The sequence below is a fragment of the Maniola hyperantus genome, chromosome 9, assembly GCF_902806685.2.
Source record: "Maniola hyperantus chromosome 9, iAphHyp1.2, whole genome shotgun sequence".
Classification (NCBI taxonomy): domain Eukaryota; kingdom Metazoa; phylum Arthropoda; class Insecta; order Lepidoptera; family Nymphalidae; genus Maniola; species Maniola hyperantus.
In genome coordinates this window covers 3,974,848-3,998,443 of record NC_048544.1, presented here as the reverse complement: position 1 = coordinate 3,998,443, position 23,596 = coordinate 3,974,848, and the positions used below count along the sequence as shown (strand labels likewise).

Genomic DNA, 23,596 nt, shown 5'->3' with positions numbered 1-23,596 from the left:
AAGTCGCGGGCACAAGCTAGTTTGCTATAAAGTTTCCTTGAATTTTACCGTATTTGTTCAGGTTTCTTACCCGAAGGGTGCCAACGGGACCCTATTACCAAGACTCCGCTGTCCGTCCGTCCGTCCGTCTGTCTGTCAGCGGACTGTATCACGTAAACTACTGATTAGGTAGAGACTTGAAATTTTCGCAGAATGTGTATTTCTATTGCCGCTATAACAACAATTACCGAAAAAAAATTAAAAAGTGTTATTTTTTATCAATAGTACGGAACCCTCCCTGTGCGAGTCATTCTCGCACTTTTTGGGGCTAGTTTGTGGCAGACGATCTCAAATATTGTTTCCCCGAAATTTTCATAAGTTTTCTAACGGTCCATAGCAAGAGCAATCAACTAAAAGTCGCCCCAGTTTATCTGTCTGTCGCATCGATGTCTATCGATATCGATACACTATCGATAGTTAGTCGATACAACGAACGTAGGTATCTATTAGACATATATCTTACAATACAACTCGTCAGATTGAAAAGAAATTCACAAAGTAACGATATAGTACTTTCTGACCAACATAGTTGTTCATATATATGTGGAACAAATTGCCCAAGGATGTAACTTTATGTTAAGGTAGCTCAGTTCGGTGCTTTCTCCATACAAACGTAGGAGGGAAAATACAACAATATTCGATATTGTACGCACAAAACTAAGAATTATATCGATTTATCTCGTCATTATCTAGGTTTATTGATATATAAAATATTGAAAAAAATATTGATTTAAAAGTTACGAGGCTCAAAAGATTCCTATTTTAACACTAAATTAATGACAACTTTGGGCGTAAATAAATAAGATTAGGGATATGAAATTTCTAAAACAATTTATCATTAGACGTTGTTTATTTATTCATTAGTTGAAATAACTTTACTTTGCAAACATAAATTCAGCAGTTTTTTCTCAAAAATACTTTTCCTAAACCCTTTTCGCGCGCTTGATTTAAGTGAAAATCATCGTGCCTCTCAACTTTCTCATACAATGTCAAGTGAAAAGCAAACATGTTACCTACGTGCGCTGTCAATTTCGGTCCTGCGTCCTGCGTCACCTTAAGCTCTGTTAACCAGATCAAGAATAAATTGGACAAACATTTGGAAAACTCGAAGCACTTATGATGTAGACGTATCAGCGAAAGCTGCTTAGTCTATTATAAATGTACCTACCCATATTATAACTGCGAAAGTGTGTTTGTTTATTGGTTTGTTGGTTTGTCCTTCAATCACGTCGCAATGGAGCAACGTATCGATGTGATTGTTGCATGACCTGGAAAGTGACATCAGTGTTCCCACGGGATTTTTAAAAACCTATATCCACGCGCACGAAGTCGCGAGGATCAGCTAGTAAATAATAATAATAATAGTAGTGCAGTGATGGCGTAGTGGTTAAGACGTCCGCCTCCTACTCGAGAGGTTGAGGGTTCGATCCCGGGAACGCACCTATAACTATTCCGTGTTATGTGCATTTTACGCAATTAAATATCACTAGGCTTTAACGGCGAAGGAAAACATCGTGAAGAAAGCGGTGCCTGAGAGTTCTCCATAATGCTCTCAAAGGCGTGTAAAGTCTGCCAATGCGCACAAGGTCAGCGTGGTGGACTATGGCCTAAACCCTTCTCATTCTGAGAGGAGACCCGTGCGTGGGTTCATCATGATGAGTCTACCTATCTACTAACTTATATCTAGTTAATCACTTTTTTTTTTTTTTTGTTATATAAAGAATATTAGCCATGTTAAATGACTAATATTCCCCTTTCCTCTCCAACTAAGCGTCAGGCTTGTGCTATGAGTAGGTACGACAATAGTGCAACGGGCGGGGTTTGAACCGTCGACCTTTCGGTTTCAGTCCACTCCTATACCGGTTGAGCTATTGAGGCTCATATCACTACCCCTATTATAAATGCGAAAGTGTGTTTGTTTGTTGGTTTATTGGTTTGTTGGTATGGACGTAATTTTTTGCATGGGTATAGTTTTAAGACCTGGAGAGTGACACCGGCTACTTTTTATCCCGGAAAAACAAAGAGTACCCACGGGATCTTAAAAACGGGTATCAGCTAGTCTATCTATACTTGTATAATAAAAAGTTAAAATACCTATTCGAATATCCCAATATGAATTCCCGTTCTACGGACGCTTTTCTGAAAGCTTGCACGCTACGTGACCTTTGCTGCGGATTTAATTTGCTACTTGCTCGCTTAGTATTTTCTATTTTATTGATGAATGTCTAGACTCTTGAGTTCTATATGTCCCTATGTATTTAAAAGCTTCAGTCAAATGTAAAAATCAGCTTGCAATCTCTACATAGCTCGAGATGGCAATCGGGGTATGAGGTGGAGGGTCACCCGCGCAATCCCGCACCGGCGCGGCGGCTGTGCGGCTGTGCGGGTGTGCTGGGCATCCCCACCCCGTTTGCCATCTCGACCTGTCAAGCACTATACAAAGTCGCTTCTCGTCTGTGCCTATGTAGCTTAGATCTTTTAAACTACGCAGTGAATTTTAATGTGGTTTTCATTAATAGATAGAGTGGTTCAAGAGGAAGGTTTATACATTTTAATATTGTTTTGTGTTCATTTGTTGAAATATGACGATAAATTGTTCAGTCGATGATGTCGAAAGAAATCAAGCCGACTTAGTATGTATGTAGGTATAGTCCGCGACAGGTTGAGATGGCAATCGAGGTGTGACTTGGCGGGACGCCCCGCACACCCGCACGTTACCCGCACTCGGTTAGCGCGCGGGCTGTGCAGGTGTGCGGGGCGTTGCCTCCCCAATCGCCACCTCGACCTGTCGCGTACTATACATTGCACACGTGCGAAGCCGGGGCGGGGAGCTACTCGCTAGTAAGAAATAAAGATGAGACATCATCAGTAAATAATTGATCTGCAGAATAAATTGAATGAAAGAATAGTCTTATGATATCATCATTATTTATGTTGCGGATATTTGTGTGAAAAAAATTGTTTATGACCCAAGTGTACAAAGTTAGTAATTGAAAGCAATGGAGAAATACAAAGGCCGTGATATGATAACGCATTAAATCGATACCCGCTGGCTGTGATGTAAAGCCACGTCACGTGCAAATAAAATATTGAAATAATGACATTATTATTTTAAAAATCTCAAATAGGTAGTTATCAATAAATAATGATATGCCTGTATCTCGAAACGACTCCTCACGCGCCATTTTAACTCTATGGGTCAACTGTCATGTTAAAAGTACGGTTCATCTTTAAAATAAGGACTAAAATCGTACTTTTGACGTGAAATTTGACACAAAAGTTGAAATGTCGCGTGAGGAGTTAAAGTTTACGTGTTACACGACTTACGTTTCGTTTAGTTACAAAATTAAAATAATTTTATCGCTAAACGTCTAAAAGTGTAAAATATGTATACATGTAGGCACAGCACATTATTTATTGAGTATCATTACTTTAAATAGCGCAAGTTCAACATACTGTAAAAAATTTTAATGAACCGTAACCATTTTTGACGTTAACCAATGTAAACATATTCCTTACCGGAACGAGTTTAATGTCCGGACTTTATTGACTTGGTCATAAAGTCGGTTTTGACTGCAACACAAATGCTATTATAATTTCTTAGACTAGAGGAAAAAGATAGACCGGATACTGGACCGATAAATTATTCAAATGCCAATTATTTTAACAGCCTCACTGTTTTTGAATAACACTCCTCTCTTCTCTAAAGTGAACCTAGCTGACATTTTTTTAGAGTCATGAGTAATTTGCTAACTCAAGAGTTTCGTTTTCTTAAAACCTTAAACTGAAGGCTCTTGCTACACTTTTCTTTTAGTGATGGCTCAAGATATTGAACCAGACAAAACACTTTCGACGTGCTTTCGAGGAAGACGATTTTAAATCCAACTTCGCATTCTCAGCCTAGGTGGTTTGCCAGGCTTCTGGAGTTAGCTCGGTTGCGGCGAGGAACTTTACTAGCGTGTTTACTTATGTATAACACACGGGTAACGTTTTGTTCTACGAAATGAAACAGCCCTAGAAAGGAAGAGTACGCTTGTCCACTTTTCGCACGAATGCACGATTGCTCAATGCAACGAATCTATATTATACGCGTCGCGTATACGTAAATAGCTCACTTTATGTTCGCGAGGATTCCGTCTATGTTTTCCTTTAGTCTATCTATTTAAATAATGATTTGTATGCAAGGTGTGTCGGTTGGTTAAGTCAGCAGTTGCGTTTACGTTTCGAATGCATTGTCAAGATTTTAATGTAAACATTGGATGATTATCTATGCTTGACTAGATTCATGCTGGATGCATCACCTGCGCCGTTATTACAAAACAGTTATGTATGAATAACTAGCTGTTGCCCACAACTTCGCGTGGATTTTTTTCACCCGTTTCGGTTGCGATTGTTAAGCAACGTTGACCTAAGTCGGTAACCGGATGGGTGACCAACTTTGGAGGTCCGAAAGCTCTTTTCGTTTCCTCCGTGCCTCGGAGAGCAGGTTAAACTGTTGGTCCCGGTTATTATCACTAACATCTGATAATAACTGCAAATTAACCTAAGAGTCGAAATCTCGTTCTTTTGCTGGAGTTGTATGCGGAAGGATCTGGGAACCCACCGTATTATTATCCCAAGAGAACTCCTACCATTATAGGATTAATGGAAAGGGGCCACGACCCTCAGTAATGAGGAATACTACTATAAAGAATATCATACTCAAAACAAACCGGCTGAGTTTGTTGTGGGCTCTTCTCAGACCTAGGCGCGTTTGGAACCCTCGTAGCTTTAGTTTTATCACCACTATATCCGTCATCTTACAAATGCAACAACCGACCATCAAAAAGTGTATTCCGTATTTTGAATAAAATATTTGACTTTTGCATAGAGTTATGATACATCACTGGACTTTTGACACAAAGTTGCTTAAAATGTTTCACTGTCGAAAAGCTTGGCGTGATAAATAAAACACTATTGTTGTTACAAACGTGTAGAACCGGCTTAACACATCACTCTAAAAAAAGTAATAACACTCCATCTGCGTAGAAAAGCGCTCGTCTCCCATACAAGTCCGTTGAGCTTTAGTACTATTTCATTCGTACGTGTTAAAAAGAAAGACAGTCAAGTACAAGGAGGACTCATCCCTTCAGAAGGTTCCGTACTTTTATTATTTAGGTACAATTTACATAAAGCTCCAAAACTCAAGATCCCCATAAGTCCTCCCAAGTGACAAACTTATTTCTCGGACACCACAACAGTGTATGAAATTATTCGATGACAAAACAAACTTATTGTACTTAATTATCCATACTCCATACTAATATTATAAATGCGAAAGTGTGTCTGTCTGTCTGTCTGTCTGTCTGTCTGCTAGCCTGTCACGGCCCATCCGTTAAACTGATTTTGACGAAATTTGGTACAGATATAGCTTGCATCTCGGAGAAGGACATAGGTTACTTTTTATCCCGGGAAATCAAAGAGTTCCCACGGGATTTTTAAAAACCTAAATCCACGCGGACGAAGTCGCAGGCATCATCTAGTTACTTATAATATACAAATTTACAAATGAGATTAATAATTTTCCGATCTGTTTAAAAGACTTCGTGCCAATTTTCAAAATCGTAGATAACCGTGAAGCCAGTGTACATGGTAGGTATACATTTATGCGAATTTAAAATACATATTATTCTAAATAGGTAATTTGTTAAAGCTATTCCGTTAAAGTAGAAACTTGATTTTGTAGAGCAGAATGAATGTGATACCTCAATCCATTTTAGAGCCTCAATAGCTCAACCGGTATAGGAGTGGACTGAAAACCGAAAGGTCGACGGTTCAAACCCCGCCCGTTGCACTATTGTCGTACCTACTCCTAGCACAAGCCTGTCGCTTAGTTGGAGAGGAAAGGGGAATGTTAGCCATTTAACATGGCTAATATTCTTTAAAAAAATAAAATTTTTTTTGAGGCCTTTGATAAGACATATATAAATAAGATTCTAAAAGGGCACAACATGTCTTTTTCTTCCACTTCTGTCATCCGTCAACGTATTATCCACCCCTTTGCACGCATATCCTCTTTCACGCAATCTATCCACCTTTTCTTTGGCCGTCCTTCCTCTTTTTTCTTCCACATGCATATTTAACATTCTTCTAGTGGCATGGCCTGGTGATTCCGCAATCCATTTTTCAGGGCTTAAATACGTTCCTATAAGGGTTCCGTTCAACATGATCGTAACCCTAAAAAAGTTACTCTTCACTTTGATGTAACAGCAAATGCAAGACGAGCCTAGCACATTGCTCTATAAAAAACTATGTAATAATAATAGCAAGTAGCAAGTCCATGTTGAAAAGCCCTCTTCCCCATACAAGTTCGTTGCACCGTGGAACTTTTTTATTTGCACGTGTTAAATTATGCGCGTACATGAAAGCTGGATAACACGAGCCCGTGCCTCGTCATAATAGAATGGGAGCTCTCATACGAATTTCGAATGAATTTGAAAGGCCGGTGTGTGTCCTAGGGTTGCGTTCCTTTTTTATATCGATATCTCTACTAATTAAATTTAAATAAATAAACGTTTATTTTGGAAGTTTCCATCCATAGATTGTTAGTATGTTAGTTACAATATTTCCTTTATTAGTGAGTTAGTATTGTTAGTTCATTAATGGATAGGTACAATTAATTTTATTTTACTGACCCAATAGCTACAGCCACACTGTGGTGTAGCATGGGACACTCGGGCCTGGCCGCAATTACTTTTAGGATGCCGTTGTCGCTGGTACGTAAGCGCTGCAGGAGAGATGTTTAATGTTTTATAAATTCATATATATATATATATCCGTATTACTATAAGTAAACTAGCTTATCCTCGCGACTTCGCCTGCGTGGACTACACACATTTCAAACTCCTATTTTAAGATGTAACCCCTAAGAGGTTGGATTTTCAAAAATCCTTTCTTAGCGAACGTCTACCTCACAGCCCGATCCGTCTAGTATTTTGAGATGTGCGTTGATAGATTAGTCAATCAGTCAGTCAGTAAGAAAGTAAGCTTTTTAGGGTTCCGTACCTCAAAAGGAAAAACGGAACCCTTATAGGATCACTTTGTTGTCTGTCTGTCTGTCTGTCCGTCTCGTCCGTGACTCGCACTTGGCCGGTTTTTTTATTAGGTGTGATGTCTGTTTCTCTGTCTGTCTGCTACGTTTTCACGGTCTATCTGTTTGAATTATTATAGAGAATAGATAGAGATGTCAAAGAAGACTAGTTGTTTTAGCGGTTTCAGCTGATACAGTTACCCTTAAAAGTAAGGAAGGTAATGAAATGAAAACCTATAAAGCTAAAATTACCAACTTTATCTGCTGCCTATAAACATTTTATACATTGAATTTATATCACATTTCCTATCTAAGCATAAACAAGTCAAATTATTTATGTCACACATTAGTTAGCCGCTAACTAACATGGTCGTAACAAGGACGTATTACTAACTTGCATTTAAAAGAACTTATATATTTAACTAGCTGATGCCCGCTATTCCGACCGTGTACATTAAGGATCTTCTTGTCCAAAATTTCTCAATTACATACCAACAAACAAACACACTTTCGCATTTATAATATGGGTACTGATTACTTTGTACAAATAGACATGAAACATCACTACGGGAAAGGCACGTTCGATTTTCAGTCCATTGTTCTAAGTTTTATTAGTTCCATCAGACTGGCCTGGGGGGGTTTTATTTATCGTCCGTTCATACCGCGTTGCAGTAGTATATGCTGCAGCTGCTACGTATATACAGTCACAATCTGTTATAACAACATTGAAGGGATCACGATTATTAGGTCGCAAAAGATGCTAGTTGTAATAACTGGTGTTAAATCTTCACACTACAAATAGCCGGGACTTATATTTTGGTATGATGTCGTTTTAAACAGTTTTGACTGTATTCTTTAATCTAACACTGGCTCTAGGGATCGTCTTCACGCTCGCACTCGCCGCCGCTCGCCTTCACTCGGCGAGCGTGAAGAGCTAGTATAAGCGAAAATGTGACTAATTTTGACAATGACAGGTCTAAATCTTTCGCTATCTCTTACATACTTTCTTGCTGGTTCTTCTCGATTGGAACGGCATTCCGAACCAGTGGTAAATTAAACTAGTTAACGATTCAAAAGCACTTGTAATAAGTCTACTTGAATAAAATAAATTCTATTCTATTCTATTCTATTCTATTCTATTCTATTCTATTCTATTCTATTCTATTCTATTCTATTCTATTCTATTCTATTCTATTCTATTCTATTCTATTCTATTCTATTCTATTCTATTCTATTCTATTCTATTCTATTCTATTCTATTCTATTCTATTCTATTCTATTCTATTCTATTCTATTTTATTCTATTCATAACTCTACTCTACTCTACTCTACTCTACTCTACTCTACTCTACTCTACTCTACTCTACTCTACTCTACTCTACTCTACTCTACTCTACTCTACTCTACTCTACTGTACTCTACTCTACTGTACTCTACTCTACTCTACTCTACTGTACTCTACTGTACTGTACTCTACTGTACTCTACTGTACTGTACTCTACTCTACTCTACTCTACTCTACTCTACTCCACTCTACTCCACTCCACTCCACTCCACTCCACTCCTCTCCACTCTCTCCACTCTAATGCTCCGCGTGGGAAAGGATAGCTCTAATACGTTGGTATTAATTTAGTTTCGCAAAGAGATAGTGTTCAACAGAATTAAACACAATATGCCCACAGCTTCTTTTCAGCAGTTGATTGTCTGATTTTTGGCACGATTGTTGGTTTTCAGCACGGTGCAACGATGCTCGAGAATGACTCGTCGAAACCAAGGGTTTGAGTATTTCATAGCTCGTAGATATATTTTTTTACTAGCGCTTGGCTGCAATCAGATCTGGTGGCAGGTGATGATGCAGCCTAAGATGGAGCGCGCTTGCCTAGAAGATGCCTATTATTCACTCTTGTCTTAAAGGTACCCATATTATAATTGGAGGGAAAACTGATGCTGGAAACTTGAGCTTCTTTAGGCGCTATGGCTGCAAGAGAGGCAAGATGTTGCGACAGAACCAATGCGCCAGTCTCAATTACATCACTATGTCACGTAGTAGTATATAAGTTTTAGTTCTAGTGTAAGAATGCGAGGCTTGCGCTTGCCTAGTAAATGCCATGCCTAATCGCTCTTGCCTTAAAAGTAATCAGATTATAAGTATATGAGAGTAATTATACCTACTTTATCACCCTCACCTTGTACTGAGATATACTTTATATACGAGGTGTATGTCTAAAAATACTACCTACATTAAAAGAACGAACTAATAATATAAGTCGTTTTAATATAAGGTCAGTCTTGGGTCTGAACTCTGAACATCAAGTGTAATTTTTGCGTGGATGTTCTGCTTTTTCCCCCATTTGGGGAGGAGAAAAAATCCTCATGGATGTCTCCAGTATGCTCAAATGTATAAGCATCTACTAGGCAAGCGCGCTCCATCTCAGGCTGCACCGTCTGATTGCAGTCAAAAGCTAGTCTATAAAAACTTTGATATACCTACCTACCTAATATTAATTACAGAAACCACAAATATTAAGATGAATCGAGATGAATTCCTTTGATCTTAAAAGCAGTACTTTTTATACGTTAGGTAAATATTTTCATTCTAATTTGGGTCGATTGGAAGGTTTCTTAATCGAAATCGACCCAAATTTCGAATCTGTGTTATGTTTGGAAATTGGGAATTTCCATTATTAGTTGTAATCACTGTAGTTCACACGAGCGGTATCCAATAGCCTAGTGGCTAAGACGTCGGCCTCCAATTCGGAGGGTCGGGGCTTTGGTCCCGAGCACGCACCTATAAGTTTATTATTATTATGTATTCAGATACAAGTTAGCCCTTGACTGCAATCTCACCTGCAGGCCTAGCATGGGCCGGGAAATTTTCTCCCCGAGGAAAGGATAAAAATTTTATCCCCTCCGATAGTTATTTCCACTCTCCGAGCATGGGCACAGGGTTGGATATAATTATCCCCGGTGATAAGGCGGGGAAAGACTAGTCCTCGGTTAATGTCAAAGTGTTATTATTTTTTATCTGTGCTTTTGATTTTGCTCGTTTTCGTTACTCGTAACTCGTCTGTGGCTGCTTTTTATTTTAAAAGAGCTAGAAGCCGGAGCCGTAAAATAGTTTAAAAAACATTCACAGAAGATTATGCACGTAAGTATTGTTATTGTTTGTGTTTACCTAACCTAACTCCACTTTTGAATTATCCAAATTAAAAAATAATCGAATAGTTGAAATTCCTAGCTATCACAGTAAGTATCACAAAGACAATTTGTGTTAGTCAGTACACAAAATTGAAGTGATAATATATTGATATTGTTAGCGACAAAGAAATGCATAAATTGTTGTTTTATTTGCAGACATGGAAATATGTACTTGAAGAAGGGCACTGGCCACTGACTGACAAGTATGATGAGGCAGCTCGGGATGTAGGACCACCGGGAAATGTCTCAATAGTGCCGTCGGTCACATATATGAGCACATAAGTGTTCAATATTAATTATCACTGTTGGGCATAAATGCTCAACAGGAATTGGACCTGAAGACTCCATAATGGGCCAGCCAGAGAGATGCGTGTATTAATTTAGTTCTATTATATGTGTGTCTTGTATAACAAACTCAAAATAACTTTAGGTACCTACCTATTGGAATAGGTAAGTTAGGTACACATCTTATCAACATAAAATATTTTCATTATTGTTTGAGATGATGATAAAACTAACAGTTCAGCACACTGCACTGAGAAGAGTTCAATATCACTTAAATTGGTTAAGCTGGTATGGTTTGAGCTATTAAACTAACCTAATTTCTTTATAAGCATGTCAAGCCAATGTTTTTTATCTTATGGCAGGAAATCTTTGAAGTGTCGGTGGTGGACTATGGTGAGACTGTCGTTTAACCCACTTTGTACACAGTGGGTACTTTATAAAACCAATAGCCCCGAGTGGTTTTCCTATAAATGCCAATAAATAAATAAAAAGTAAGTAGAGGATATGTACATTTTTGTAATTTGTAAATAGTTATGAATATAGGAAGTTATTCTATGGCAGTGTGGTTTGATTGAACATTAAACTTGTTACTTCCTTTTCTTAAGGATAATAGCACTACTTTTAGATCTGTTAAGTTAACATCATATTTGATTTGTGTACATCCAAATAAGCATTGTTTTAATTGGTATTCCTAATATTATGCCTAAAAGTTTGTGTTTGTTACTCAATCACACAGAAAGAGTACTTAAAGCAAAATTATTTTTTGAAGAAACTTATTTTTTGTTATAGCAGCAATAGAAATAAGTACAAAATTTCAACTTTAACCTGTTACGTTTCAGGAGACAGACAGATGGAGAGCTGAGACTGTAATAGGGTCCCATTGGTACCCTACAGAACCCTAGTAGTAGTAGTAGATATAAGGATGGGTTTGCACAAGGTGGTTTTAGGTAATAGGTACTTAAAGAAATATATTTTAATGCAAATATGTATTTATTATTCCATCCCTTTTTCCCTTTTATTGTCGGGCAACAGTTAGCAGTCTGGTTTGATCCATAGATATGTGAGATTTCTTTATTTGTTACATTTTCTAGTCTGTCCTTTGGTTGTTCCATTGGAATTCTGAAATATACAATTAATACATTAATGATTTTCAATAATAATAAATTAAGAGTAAGAGGATATACTGAAATGGTCTATAAAGTATAATAGGCTAACATATTTACTCTTACAAAACACTTATGATGAACCATTATAATTTGTAAAGTGTTATTGTGTTTGTGTATCATTATGTATATAACTATGATATAGGTGTGTATTTTAATTTAAGAATTGTTTTGTTAAATTAGACTCCTGCCTATTTTGTTCAAATAAATGATTTTATTATAATGAGTCATTGTGTTATTTTATATTTCCAATAATCCATACTAATATTATAAATACGAAAGTGTGTCTGCCTGTCTGTCTGCTAGCTTTTCACAGCCCAACAGTCTAACCGATTTAGATGAAATTTAGTACCTACAGAGTTAGCTTACATCCCGAGGATGGACACCGGCTACTTTTTATTCTGGAAAATCAAATAGTTCTCACAGGATTTTCAAAACCTAAATCCACACAGATGAAGTCGCGGGCAATAGTCATCCCATGACCTTGACTTGTATCTCACTGGTAACTACCATCTGCCAAGAGTCTTATAGATGTGAGGACGTAGGATAAATAGGGAATAGCCGCATGTAGGACCTATTTGTAGGTACCTACTACCTACCTAAGTAGGTAACCTAAATTAGGTACCTATTCGTTTGCACAAGATGGTTTTAGGTAATAGGTAAGTACTTACTTACTTTTATGAATCCATCCACCGAATTAATCGGCTTTAGTGCTTCATTAAGCTGCTCGCACAAGTACAGCACATAATATTTGTCCATCCGAAACAAGTGTCGGAACTCAGCGTCGGGAAATTCAAAGGGATTACTTCCATCACTAATTACGTGCTCATGTTATTTTCGTTCTAAATTCTCTATTTCAAACTAATAAAAAAAGCGCGAGACATGTTTTTTGATCTTTTAATAATTGAGTTAAAGTTCTATGAGCTTATACCCACCTCTAATCTCGATGATAAAATTATCCCTCTCAAATGTCAAAAAAGGACAGTTTATCTTCTTTTATTTGGCCCCATGCTATAGACGGTGGATAAATAGTCCCCCGAGTCCCCGTGAAATGTCAAACGGGGATAAACTTCTCCTCTCCCCTGTTGCCGTGCTCTGAGGGGTGGAGAAGTTAATGTTATCTCCTGTGCAGTGGATAAAATCGGGGGATATAATTTTTATCTTCGGCCCATGGTAGCCGTGCTGATGGTAAGTTTTTGGAGTTATGTGGGTTTAATTAACAATTAAATATCACTTGCTTTATCGGTGAAGAAAACCATCGCGTGAGGAAACCTGCATGCTTGTGAGCTCGCCATAATCTTCTCAAAGGTGTTTGAAGGCTGCCAATCTGCACTTGGCCAGCGTGGTGGACTATGACCAAATCCTATTTCTCTTTTCACATTTCTATACGTCAAAACAAATAGGACTCGCTCATTAAATATCTTTCGTAGTATTTTTTATTGTTACAAATATTTATGTACTTACCCTAGTACCTAAGATTGCATTCACACATGCGTGTGGCGTTTTGTATTAAATCCCATAAATCTCCGTATCTAATACGTTAAAAGGATAGTCTATATTTAAAGTATTACGTGACAACTGCGCAGGGCACTGCAGTGGCCAACGCAATCCGAAAGGTCACTACTTCGATTCCCGCTCGCAAATTATGTACATGTAGAGACTGAGGTGGCTACTTGCCATATTTAGTCAAAAGTTAGTCTTCTCTTGTCAAGTCTAGACAAGCCTGTTTCAATATAAATAAAATAGATTTTTTTAGAGCTCCGTACCTCAAAAGCAAAAACGAACCCTTTGTTCCTTAGACTCGCGCAACGAGGGTTCCGTACTACAGTCGATTTTTTTCGACATTTGGCACGATAAATCAAAAACTGTTATTCATAAAAATTATTAAATTATCTGTTTTAGAATGTACAGGTAAAGTAAAGCCCTTTCATAATATGATACCCCACTTGGTACAGTAATCTTACTTTGAGAGTTGAAAATACTAATTATTTGTTTATAAACACATTTTAATTTTTTGTTGGGATTCACGGTTTTCGGATTTATTCCTTTACTTGACCTACCTACTACCTACTAAACATGATTCTAGGTCAACGGGAAGTACCCTGTAGGCTTTCTTGACAGATACGACGGACAGACGGACAGACAGACAGACAGACAACGAAGTGATCCTATAAGGGCTCCGTTTTTCCTTTTGAGGTACGAAAGCTTAAAAACTGCTAATTCCATACGAGCGAAGATTGGGCGGGTCAACTCATGGGCAATACGGTATTTGACAACTAGTCAAATCAGTAACTTTTTATCAAACGTCAAAACGCGCACTTAGTATGCGATATTGTATGAAATACTTGAATGTATATCAAATATCAATATAAATATGATCAATATTTATATATCAATATAGATATAATTGTATATCGATAATTTAAAATGGTTATTACACTTAAAACTAACAAAGGACGCGGACGTGGATTTTACGTATTTTGGAAGACCCTCTATTTAATAATCACTGAGAAATAATTTATTTTTGATGTGGTCAAATACCCAATTAGCATCTTCAATCTCTCCCAGAATCCTTTGAAGCCTTATTATTAAGCATCATATTAGATCATGTAACAGAGAACTACAAAATAAGCTTTCAAACCACTGTACATAAATTTCCCTAATTTCGCTCGTCTGTTAAAAGTTGAGTCCCCTTTTCAGATATCCACCCCTTGCATAGTTGAGCACCTTGAATTTTTTATAAACATCCGGACGTCCGAACTCCGAAGTAGATTTGGGTATTCCACGTATTTAACTAGGGTTCACCTTATATTGGGGCGTTCCTGGGGTTTCCTCGGGAAAATGTGGCATGTTTCCGATATAATCAAGTTCTACAACTTATTTCCTACACCCACACTGAATAGGGTACTAGGGTAATTTTTATACGAAGTTATTTTGCTGGTTTATGCAAGTGGTTATTAGTCGTTCATACTTGATAGGTACACTAGAAATAGTTCTAGTGTATCAAGTTACGACAGTGTATCAAGAAGAAACGCCAGCTTGAAACCGCCCCAACTATACTCTATCCACGGAAAGAAGTTAGTATAGCGCTCTCTCTGTTACGTAATCCCATACAAATGACAGAGCCAAAAATCTCAGTGGGTGTTAACCATTTTGAGCCACAAACCAATCACAAACATGTTTTCAAAAAAACATTCGAAAATATAGTTTCGTTTGTGGTTGGTTGGTGCCTCAAAATGGTTAACGCCCACTGAGATTTTTGGCGTCATTTGTATGGGATTACGTAACAGAGAGAGCGCTATACTAACTTCTTTCCGTGGATATAATATAATATAATATAATATTTATTTATTTGAACAACTCAGTACAGTAATCAACTCTCTGGAAGCCTGACCCCTAAACTAGGAAATCCCGTGTCTTAGGGGCCAGTGCCTTCCCAAACATAAGATATGAATAGTTAATAAGAGCCTCAATAGCTCAACCGGTATAGGAGTGGACTGAAAACCGAAAGGTCGACGGTTCAAACCCCGCCCGTTGCACTATTGTCGTACCTACTCCTAGCACAAGCTTGACGCTTAGTTGGAGAGGAAAGGGGAATATTAGTCATTTAAAATGGCTAATATTCTTTAAAAAAAAAAAAAATTTAAAGCTAGGTATTACAACTATTTAAAATAAATAAATAAACAAACCACAAGTTTAAAGTGTGAAACAAACTATGGGACGCGTCCGCCGTAAGCTATGGCTAAGAACCGCGATTGATAGGCGTCCACAGTCGTCTTGCGAGATATTACGACTCGTACGCATCCGCGACTTTTGTTTCACCCTTTAGAATTTTATGCTAATTATGTTTTACGATTTTACAAAAAGAAAAGAACATAGGATTAGAATTTAATATATATGAGTATAGTTATCTCTACGCAAAAAATCTGTGTAGGTGTGCGTACTCACAGGAAGGCGATAGTTAAAATAATTATAATAGCAAAGAAATTATATGCATTGGCATTTGAAATGAGTAGGCGAATCGGAAATATGTAATTTCCGCCTCGCCATATTGGTAAGGAAGCTTAATAAACGCTTGTGGGTTCTAAATTCAAATTATAATTTGACATTGTAATAATAATGATGGAAGGTGTTACTTCCTTGAAAGCTTGAAGGTGTTACGATGCCAAACTTAAACTTATCCTACGACATCTTCAGTACGTAACTTGCAGAAGATAAACATGCAATCCTAAACAAAAGAGGGTATTAATTACCGACGTTATCGTTTCCGAGGAGCCTTCCGACGTTATTCATTCTTTTAGACTTTTTAGAATTTATTATGAACAATACTTGGAAGTTGTAGGGCTCTGAATGAAATGTGATTTTATGACGGGAGAGTGAGTGTTCTTATATCCAACACCGAAGTTATGCAGAATAGTTTGAATTGCCCGCAGTTGTAATAGGCCCGCCTCACCTTACATAGTTTTAATAAAAATTTCCATACAGGCCTACACACCTTTCCATCTTATTCCATAGAAGAATTTTAGCTCCTGCTATTGTAGGTACAAATTAGAAATCCACAATGTTCACAAGTAACGTGACAATTAATCTTGCGTACTTTAGCCACCCTGTTAAGATGATCATCATCGTACCTCTAACTATAAAACAGCACTTAAAAAATAGTTCTTGTGCTTATAACTCTAAAGTCTAATTTTCCGATTTTCTTGCATTAAAAATGCATTTCCCTCTCAATTCTCAATTGCCGGAAGCTTGCCGAGAAGCAATTTAAAAAAGCTTTATCTTTGTTTTGCCAATTTGAACTTTGTATTAAGATTTATTACGGTTCGACTGATCAATATAATATAAAGTATGAATTCCAAAACCAAGTGTACAATGTAGACGTCTATGTATTATACTATAATTTGAGGATCTCAACTCTCAATATATTATGAGAAGGACCAAGTTAGGTCTATAAAACTATAGAGAGTCTCATTGACCGCAAAAACTATAGGAATAAAACTATAGGAATTTGTGTCTACTATTTCACAGCCGTGCTTACTTATCTAAATATAGTCGTTCTTGAAGTTAACCGCAAGACGCGTCGCAATAGTATTTTTTAGGCATCAGTGGGGTGCGCGACGCAAGGGAGCGTTACCCACCAGTCCGCGCGCCGCGCGGCATCCTGCGTTCGCCATCTGCATTAGTGTGAGTGTTACATTCGTACAAAGTACACGATTGCGTGGAACAATACCTGCGCGAGCTCGCACTGGCATCATATATCAGACGCGACTATTAAACTACCGCGAACTATACAGTAGGTATTTTGTCGTAGAGTTAGTATATTAGTTATAGAATCGTCGAAATATAATGATACAGTTTCTAATTTCTATGGAGGCTGACTCACCAAAATAAAAACCATACAGACATACTTAGTTGTTATTATTAGTTTGCGCTTGACTTTATTATTATTAAATAGTAAGTACTACGCTAGTATAATAGCATCTTATAAATACACAGACATAATAGGATTGGAAAAGACTGTTAATAAACTGTTTGAAATAACCTTTTGAAAAGCGCAACCGTTTGCTGGTTTTTCTTGGTAGGAATTAAGAAGGGCATTCCGGAACAGTGCTGTGGTAGATTCACTTGAAAGTTTGCAAGTAGGTTAGTAAAAGTTATTTAAATAAAAACTTTTTTTTATTACAATTTCTATTATTTTGTTAATGATGGGAACTTATTCACTCTGTCAATGAATTTAGTATGTTAAGAAGTCCTTAAATGAAGCAAAGAACAAGAAATTGCAGATTGTAAAATTATTAGTCACGAGCCGCTTGAGAGAGGAAAAAATATGTAGCATCCGCAAAATGACTAGCACTTAACCAGTTTTTATGTCGCGACCCTATTTCACCCCCATGAAAGAGATGAAAAGCTATTGAGACACTAGGGCTTAGCCTTTCAGTGGCCTTACAAGACCTAGATTACGTTGTATTATGACGGGAAAGAGAGCATTTGGCGTAAAAATAATATCTCGTTTAGATTATCTCACGTATTTTCGAAACGATTTTGCATAAGATATTTTCCTGATAACGATAAAAACAGTGTTTCTTCCTAAATATTATAAGTACCGAATATTTGGAAAGGAAAGGAAAAAGTAACTCAACAATTAAAGTAATTAAACAGAAAAAATACCTTTTTTGTATTCTGAGGGTAGTTTACCTGTAACTTAAAGGACAGTATTTTACAGGATAAAGTCCTGTCCGTTATAGCATAGACCTGTTTGACCAATTTGACCAATCAGCAGATTATTGAGAGACTATATTGTGATACAATCCAATCAGTGTTTGACTAGTCAAATCAGTATCTTTTTATCAAACGTCAAAACACGCGTCAAACTTAAGGTTCGTACGCACCTGAGCGGCGCGGCGCGGCGCTTCAGTCCGACTGCAGAACGCTTCACCTCAGGCCGCTCGACGGTGCCTACCGCACTACAACTTCAGTACGCGGCACCTCGCGTCACTTGCGCGTCACTTTTACACCCGTTCGCGTACGAGCAACAACGTCGCAAGATGAGCGACAGTGAAGAGGATTTGATTATTATTTCTTTGTTGTGCAGAAGAAGAACGAATTATCGAAGAGAAAAAACCGGCCAAGTGCGAGTCAGGCTCGCGCAATGAGGGTTCCGTACTACAGTCGTATGATTTCGATAATTTAAAAACTATGATGCATAAAAATAAATAAAAATCTGTTTTAGAATGTACACATGTACAAGACCTTTCATATGATACCCCACTTGGTATAGTTCACTCACTCACAGACAGACGGACAGACAGACAGACAGACAGACAGTGATCCTATAAGAGTTCCGTTTTTCCTTTTGAGGTACGGAACCCTAAAAAAGAAGAAGAAATGGATTGCTGACATACCAAAGTCACGCTATCAAGAAGGATATCACATTTTGTTTCCTCGCCTTCTTAATGACTCTGTACCATTTCACATTTACTTCAGAATGTCGAAGACAAAATTCTTTATGCTATTGCCTAATAGTTTTTGTGGAAATTACATTAGAAACAATAGGTATACCACACAGGTCGGTAATATAATCCTACAAGAAACCTATGTCCAGCAGTGGACATATCTATCGGTTGATGATGATGATGATAGTTTTTATGGAAATTATAAAAAAATATTTATGCATATCCATACTTATATTATTATCAACGCAAAAGTGTATTTGTCTGTCTATCTACTAGCTTTTCACGGCTCAACAGGATGAAATTTGGTACAAAGTTGAATTACATCCCGGGGAAGGACAGGCTCCTTTTTATCCTGGAAAATGAAAGAATTTCCACAGGATTGTTAAAGGCCCATTTATATGAAGTTTGGACCAGAGGTAGCTTGCATTCCGGGAATTGACAGAGGTAGGCAACTTTTTATCCCGGAAAATCAAAGAGTTCACACGGGATTAAAAATCTAAAAAAAAATGCAACTAGATGATGCCTGCGACTTCGTCCGCGTGGATTTAGATTTTTCTATAGGTGAGCACATTTCCGGGAATTACCTACTAGTACCTATATACCTGAGATAGATTATACCCTGTAGGATAAAAGTAGCCTATGTGTACCTACACATAGGCTAGTTTTATCCCGAAAATCAAAAAGTTTCCACGGGATTTTTAAAAAACCTACATCTACGCGAACGAAGTTGCGGGCATCAGCTAGTCCCTTAGGTTCTGTGGAAATTACATTAGAAAAAGCATTTTCGCAAAATGTCTTTGTTTTATGTGCAATAGATATAAAATAGGCAGGTAAACACAGGTACATATTATATCTAAATACCTATATAAAAGAAAAAGGTGACTGACTGACTGATCTATCAACGCACAGCTCAAACTACTTGACGGATCGGGCTGAAATTTGGCATGCTGGCTAGCTAACTAGCTAATATGACGTAGACATCCGCTAAAAAGGGATTTATGAAAATTCAACCCCTAAGGGGGTAAAATAGGGGTTCGAGATTTGTGTAGTCCACGCGGACGACGTCGCGGGCATAAGCTAGTATAATATAAACACAAGTACAACAATAGGTAGGCATATTTCCGAAACTATTAATTCTACCTAGATGAAGTAGGTAGGTATAATATGTACATAATATATTATAGTTATTTAATCAGGATTATTTTTACCATTGATGTTTTCTCATAACGCTCGGAGAGACATTTTTATACATTTAGACACTGGGAAGGGGGGAAGCCGACATCCTAGGGGTTGGGACCTTTGAGGATATACTTCTAAGAGCATGAGGAACACGTCATGTGTCAAAAATTAAACCTACGTTATTTATTTTGAGGTCTATCTTGCCGATTCTTGCCTGTACTAAGTACTTTAAATACCTAACAAGATGCGCGTGTATCTTATTCGAGCGACGTACGCATACTGAAGCGCCGCGCCGCGCCGCTGGGTATGTCGCACTAGCGTCACTGCACTGCGCGTCGCTTCGGTGCGCTTCAAAATATTCTCTCCAGCCGTGCCGCGCGGCAACGCGCGGTGAAGCGCCGCGCCGCGCCGCTCTAGTGCGATATGCGCCATACAAAATGATAGAAATGATATTTTGAAGCTCTGTGCCGCGACATGAAGCTCACTGAAGCGCCGCGCCGCGCCGCTCAGGTGCGTACGAACCTTTAGTTCTAGAGCTTCTATGAAATACTGGCATAGTGACGTCACAATAATCTAACGCACTTTTTTAGTTAAATCGATAATTTAAAATGGTTACTACACCAATGGTTTTGGAAGACCTTCTATTTAATAATCATTGAGAAAAAATTAAAAAAAAATTTACATAGGCAAATACCGTATTACCACATATCTCCATAAACTGGTTATTATTTCTATAAATATCAATAGCTTGATGCACTTTGTCAATAATTTTGATGTGAAATCGATTTACTTAGTAGTTAGTACCAATCAAAGATCTCTAATAAAACGGGATAAATAATCTGTAATTTTTTTTAAATAGATATAGCGAGCAAACGAGCAGGCGGGTCACCTGATGTTAAGTGATAACCGCCGCCCATGAACATTTGTAGCACCAGAGGAGCCGCCGATGCGTTGCCGGCCTTTTAGGAATTTGTTGGTCCGCCCCTTGAATAACCCCATGTTATAATCTAGTTTAGTTTAGTTAGTCTATAATCTAATTTAAATTTAACAAGATTTTTGTTTTGTTTCCAGGCAGGCTGAAGTTCGGACTCCATCATGTCTCATCATCAAGTAACCCAAACAAAACACTATTCGTATTTAGAATGACTGGAATCTCCTTCGAACCTCACGCATGTGATAAAAACCTACATAGACCTATTTTAATATGATGAATCTTTTGCAAAATCCGCGTTCCTCTAGAATTAGTGTCAATTAGAACCAAAGTACCCTCCCTTCAAAAAGGGTGGTGATTTGAAATTATTTTTTCTAATAACCAAAGTTAGTGTAAGATGTCGAATATGCCAATTTATAGTCAAGTGGTGCCCAAATCCCAGTATAGGGCGAAGAATTCCAAAGGTCAAACATCTAGAGAACCACGAGCTCCGACTACGGGTCGGGAATTCGATCCTCTCAATTATAATCACGGGGGGAACATACAACTTTTGAACGCGCCTTTGGAAAGTAGAATGGAGAAGTTGGAAAAACGGGAATCCAGAAGAAAAGACGAGGCGAGGTCTAGAAAGATGCAGAATAGAAGTGATAATGCAAATGAAGGGAAAGTGGAAGCTTATTTACGGCAGAACCAGGTCAGCATCAGGCAGCAGCAGCATCGGCATTCTGCTGTGAGGCAGGCTGAACATCGGGTTAATTTAAGGTGAGTGTACTTTATCGGCTACTAGTTGATGCCCGCGACTTCGTCCCCGTAGATTTACGTTTTTCAAAATCCCACGGGAACTCTTTGATTTTCCGGGATAAAAAGTAGCCTATATGTGTTAATCCAGGGCATAATCTATCTCCATTCCAAATTTCAGCCAAATCCGTCCAGTAGCTTTTGCGTGATTGAGTAACAAACATCCAAACATCCACACTTTCACAAAATTATTAGGATTTAGGATTAGGATTAGCCGAAAAGCGGTGACAGCTGAGTGGTCAAAACGTCGGCGGGTCCGGGGTTCGATCCCAGGCACGCATCTCCAACTTTTAGGAGTTTTATGTGCGCTGTAAGCAATTAAGTAGGTATCACTTGCTTTAACGGTGAAGGAAAACATCGTGAGGAAACCAGCATGCCTGAAAGTTGTCCATATTGTTATCAAAGGTGTGTGACACGCACTTAGCCAGCTTGGTAAACTATGGCCAAACCCTTCTCATTCTGAGAGGAGAGCCGTGCTCAGTAGTGAGCCGATAGGTTGATGGTGACGTGATGGTACTTTATCTAGGTACATTTTTCATCTACGCTACGACCCGAATTTCTTATTCCGAGTAAGCAGTCTTGAATTGAAGCCAATTAAGATAACTGTTTACGTAGTAATTACGTGACTTGAAATTTAAGGAACGGACGCGGGAATCCAACTTAATAGTTGCATTGGGGCTTTGGGATTTTGTAGTAAAGACGTGTCAAACTATGAATATTTGAAAGGCACTACGTGGGTCGCGAACGAGTTGCATTTGAGATGAAGATTCTGTTCTAGTTAGTTACAAGCATTTATTTATTCAATGTATTTATTTAGAATTTGCTGGGAAGAACCAACTCTTTCGGGTCGCCAACTTATTTTCTGATCATCGTCATCATCAACCGATAGACGTCCACTGCTGGACTCTTGTAGGGACTTCCACACGCCACGGGCTTGCGATCCAGCGGCTCCCTGCGACTAGTCTGATGTCGTCCGTCCACCTAGTAGGGATATTCTGATATCTATTGTTAATTTAATGTACAACAATTTTCATACTTTACTTGTTTTTGGAAGGAATTGAGTATAATATTCTCTATTTCTTCCTATACTTATGTGTTTTTTTTTCAGATCTCTGCCCCTTAACGAGGTGTCCTCACGAGGCCACGATCGGACGCCAACTGATCGGCATCGTGGTTTCCCAGGCGACAGGGATGCATCCAGAGATTATCGACGCGAAAGAGATAGGGACAGAGAAAGAGATCGAGAGAGAGACAGAGAAAGAGACTTTGATTTTGACGGTATGTATATAAGTACTTAACACAAATACCATGGCAACATATTATTCTGTGCTGAAATATGCCGCCTATTTTAAACTAGCTTATGCTCGCGACTTCGTCATATAAGTATCTTAGCAGGGCAGAATTAGGTGTGACTCCAAACCAAGAATACTACATTACAGATTTTTAATAATCAATTTTATCGCTCCGTGACATCGATGAAGACAAATTTAAATCCATTACACTATTATACATTTTGCATAGAACAAAATACTACTTGGAACTTGCGCTTGTAAACAACAACAACTACAACAATTATTAATCGTTATAGGTTCGCCACTCAGTCCAATTGCTCCAAAAGGGGACAAGGACCGGGTGCGCAAGTCAACGTCAGCGCAGCGCGTATCCGAGATGATCTCAGCGGACAAGCGGCGGTTCTTCTGCAGGGAGTGGGTGTTTCAGAAGATCGCGCATTGTTTGGAGCAGCGGGCTGTTAGCAAGACTGCTGGAGCTTTGATTTTAGGTATTTATGATAGTAGTATGGATTAATTGGTTGACTATTCAGTCCGATGGTTCCAAAAGGGTACAAGGACCGGCCATCAGTGCGCAAGTCAACATCAGCGCAGCAGAAACACAAAAGAACAGAATCTTCATTTCTCATTTCAGTCTGTTACAATATTCTCAGACATCGCTTGACTCAAGTTTTAGATGAGCGAAAGCGAGA

General features: G+C 38.2%; 2 protein-coding genes and 1 long non-coding RNA gene across 4 annotated transcripts in view; 2 read left to right on the top strand and 1 right to left on the bottom strand.

Annotated features, from left to right (window-relative positions):
* Positions 1–23,596, top strand: part of LOC117985479 (ankyrin repeat domain-containing protein 50) — a 76,672-nt gene that overhangs the window by 14,851 nt on the left and 38,225 nt on the right. For both annotated transcript variants that reach the window (XM_069500685.1, XM_034972210.2), the window contains exons 2-4: positions 20,958–21,579; positions 22,724–22,893; positions 23,204–23,395. In XM_069500685.1, coding sequence (XP_069356786.1) covers positions 21,215–21,579; positions 22,724–22,893; positions 23,204–23,395 — 727 coding nt within the window. In that variant the 5' untranslated portion in view covers positions 20,958–21,214. The remainder of the gene's footprint in view (positions 1–20,957; positions 21,580–22,723; positions 22,894–23,203; positions 23,396–23,596) is intronic.
* ND-49 (NADH dehydrogenase (ubiquinone) 49 kDa subunit) overlaps positions 1–23,596 on the bottom strand; it is a 76,248-nt gene that overhangs the window by 24,359 nt on the left and 28,293 nt on the right. The gene's annotated exons all lie outside the window — the stretch shown is intronic.
* Positions 10,704–11,119, top strand: LOC138402726 (uncharacterized). Its single transcript, XR_011237071.1, has 2 exons — positions 10,704–10,756; positions 10,954–11,119. It is a non-coding gene; the product is annotated as an uncharacterized lncRNA (long non-coding RNA).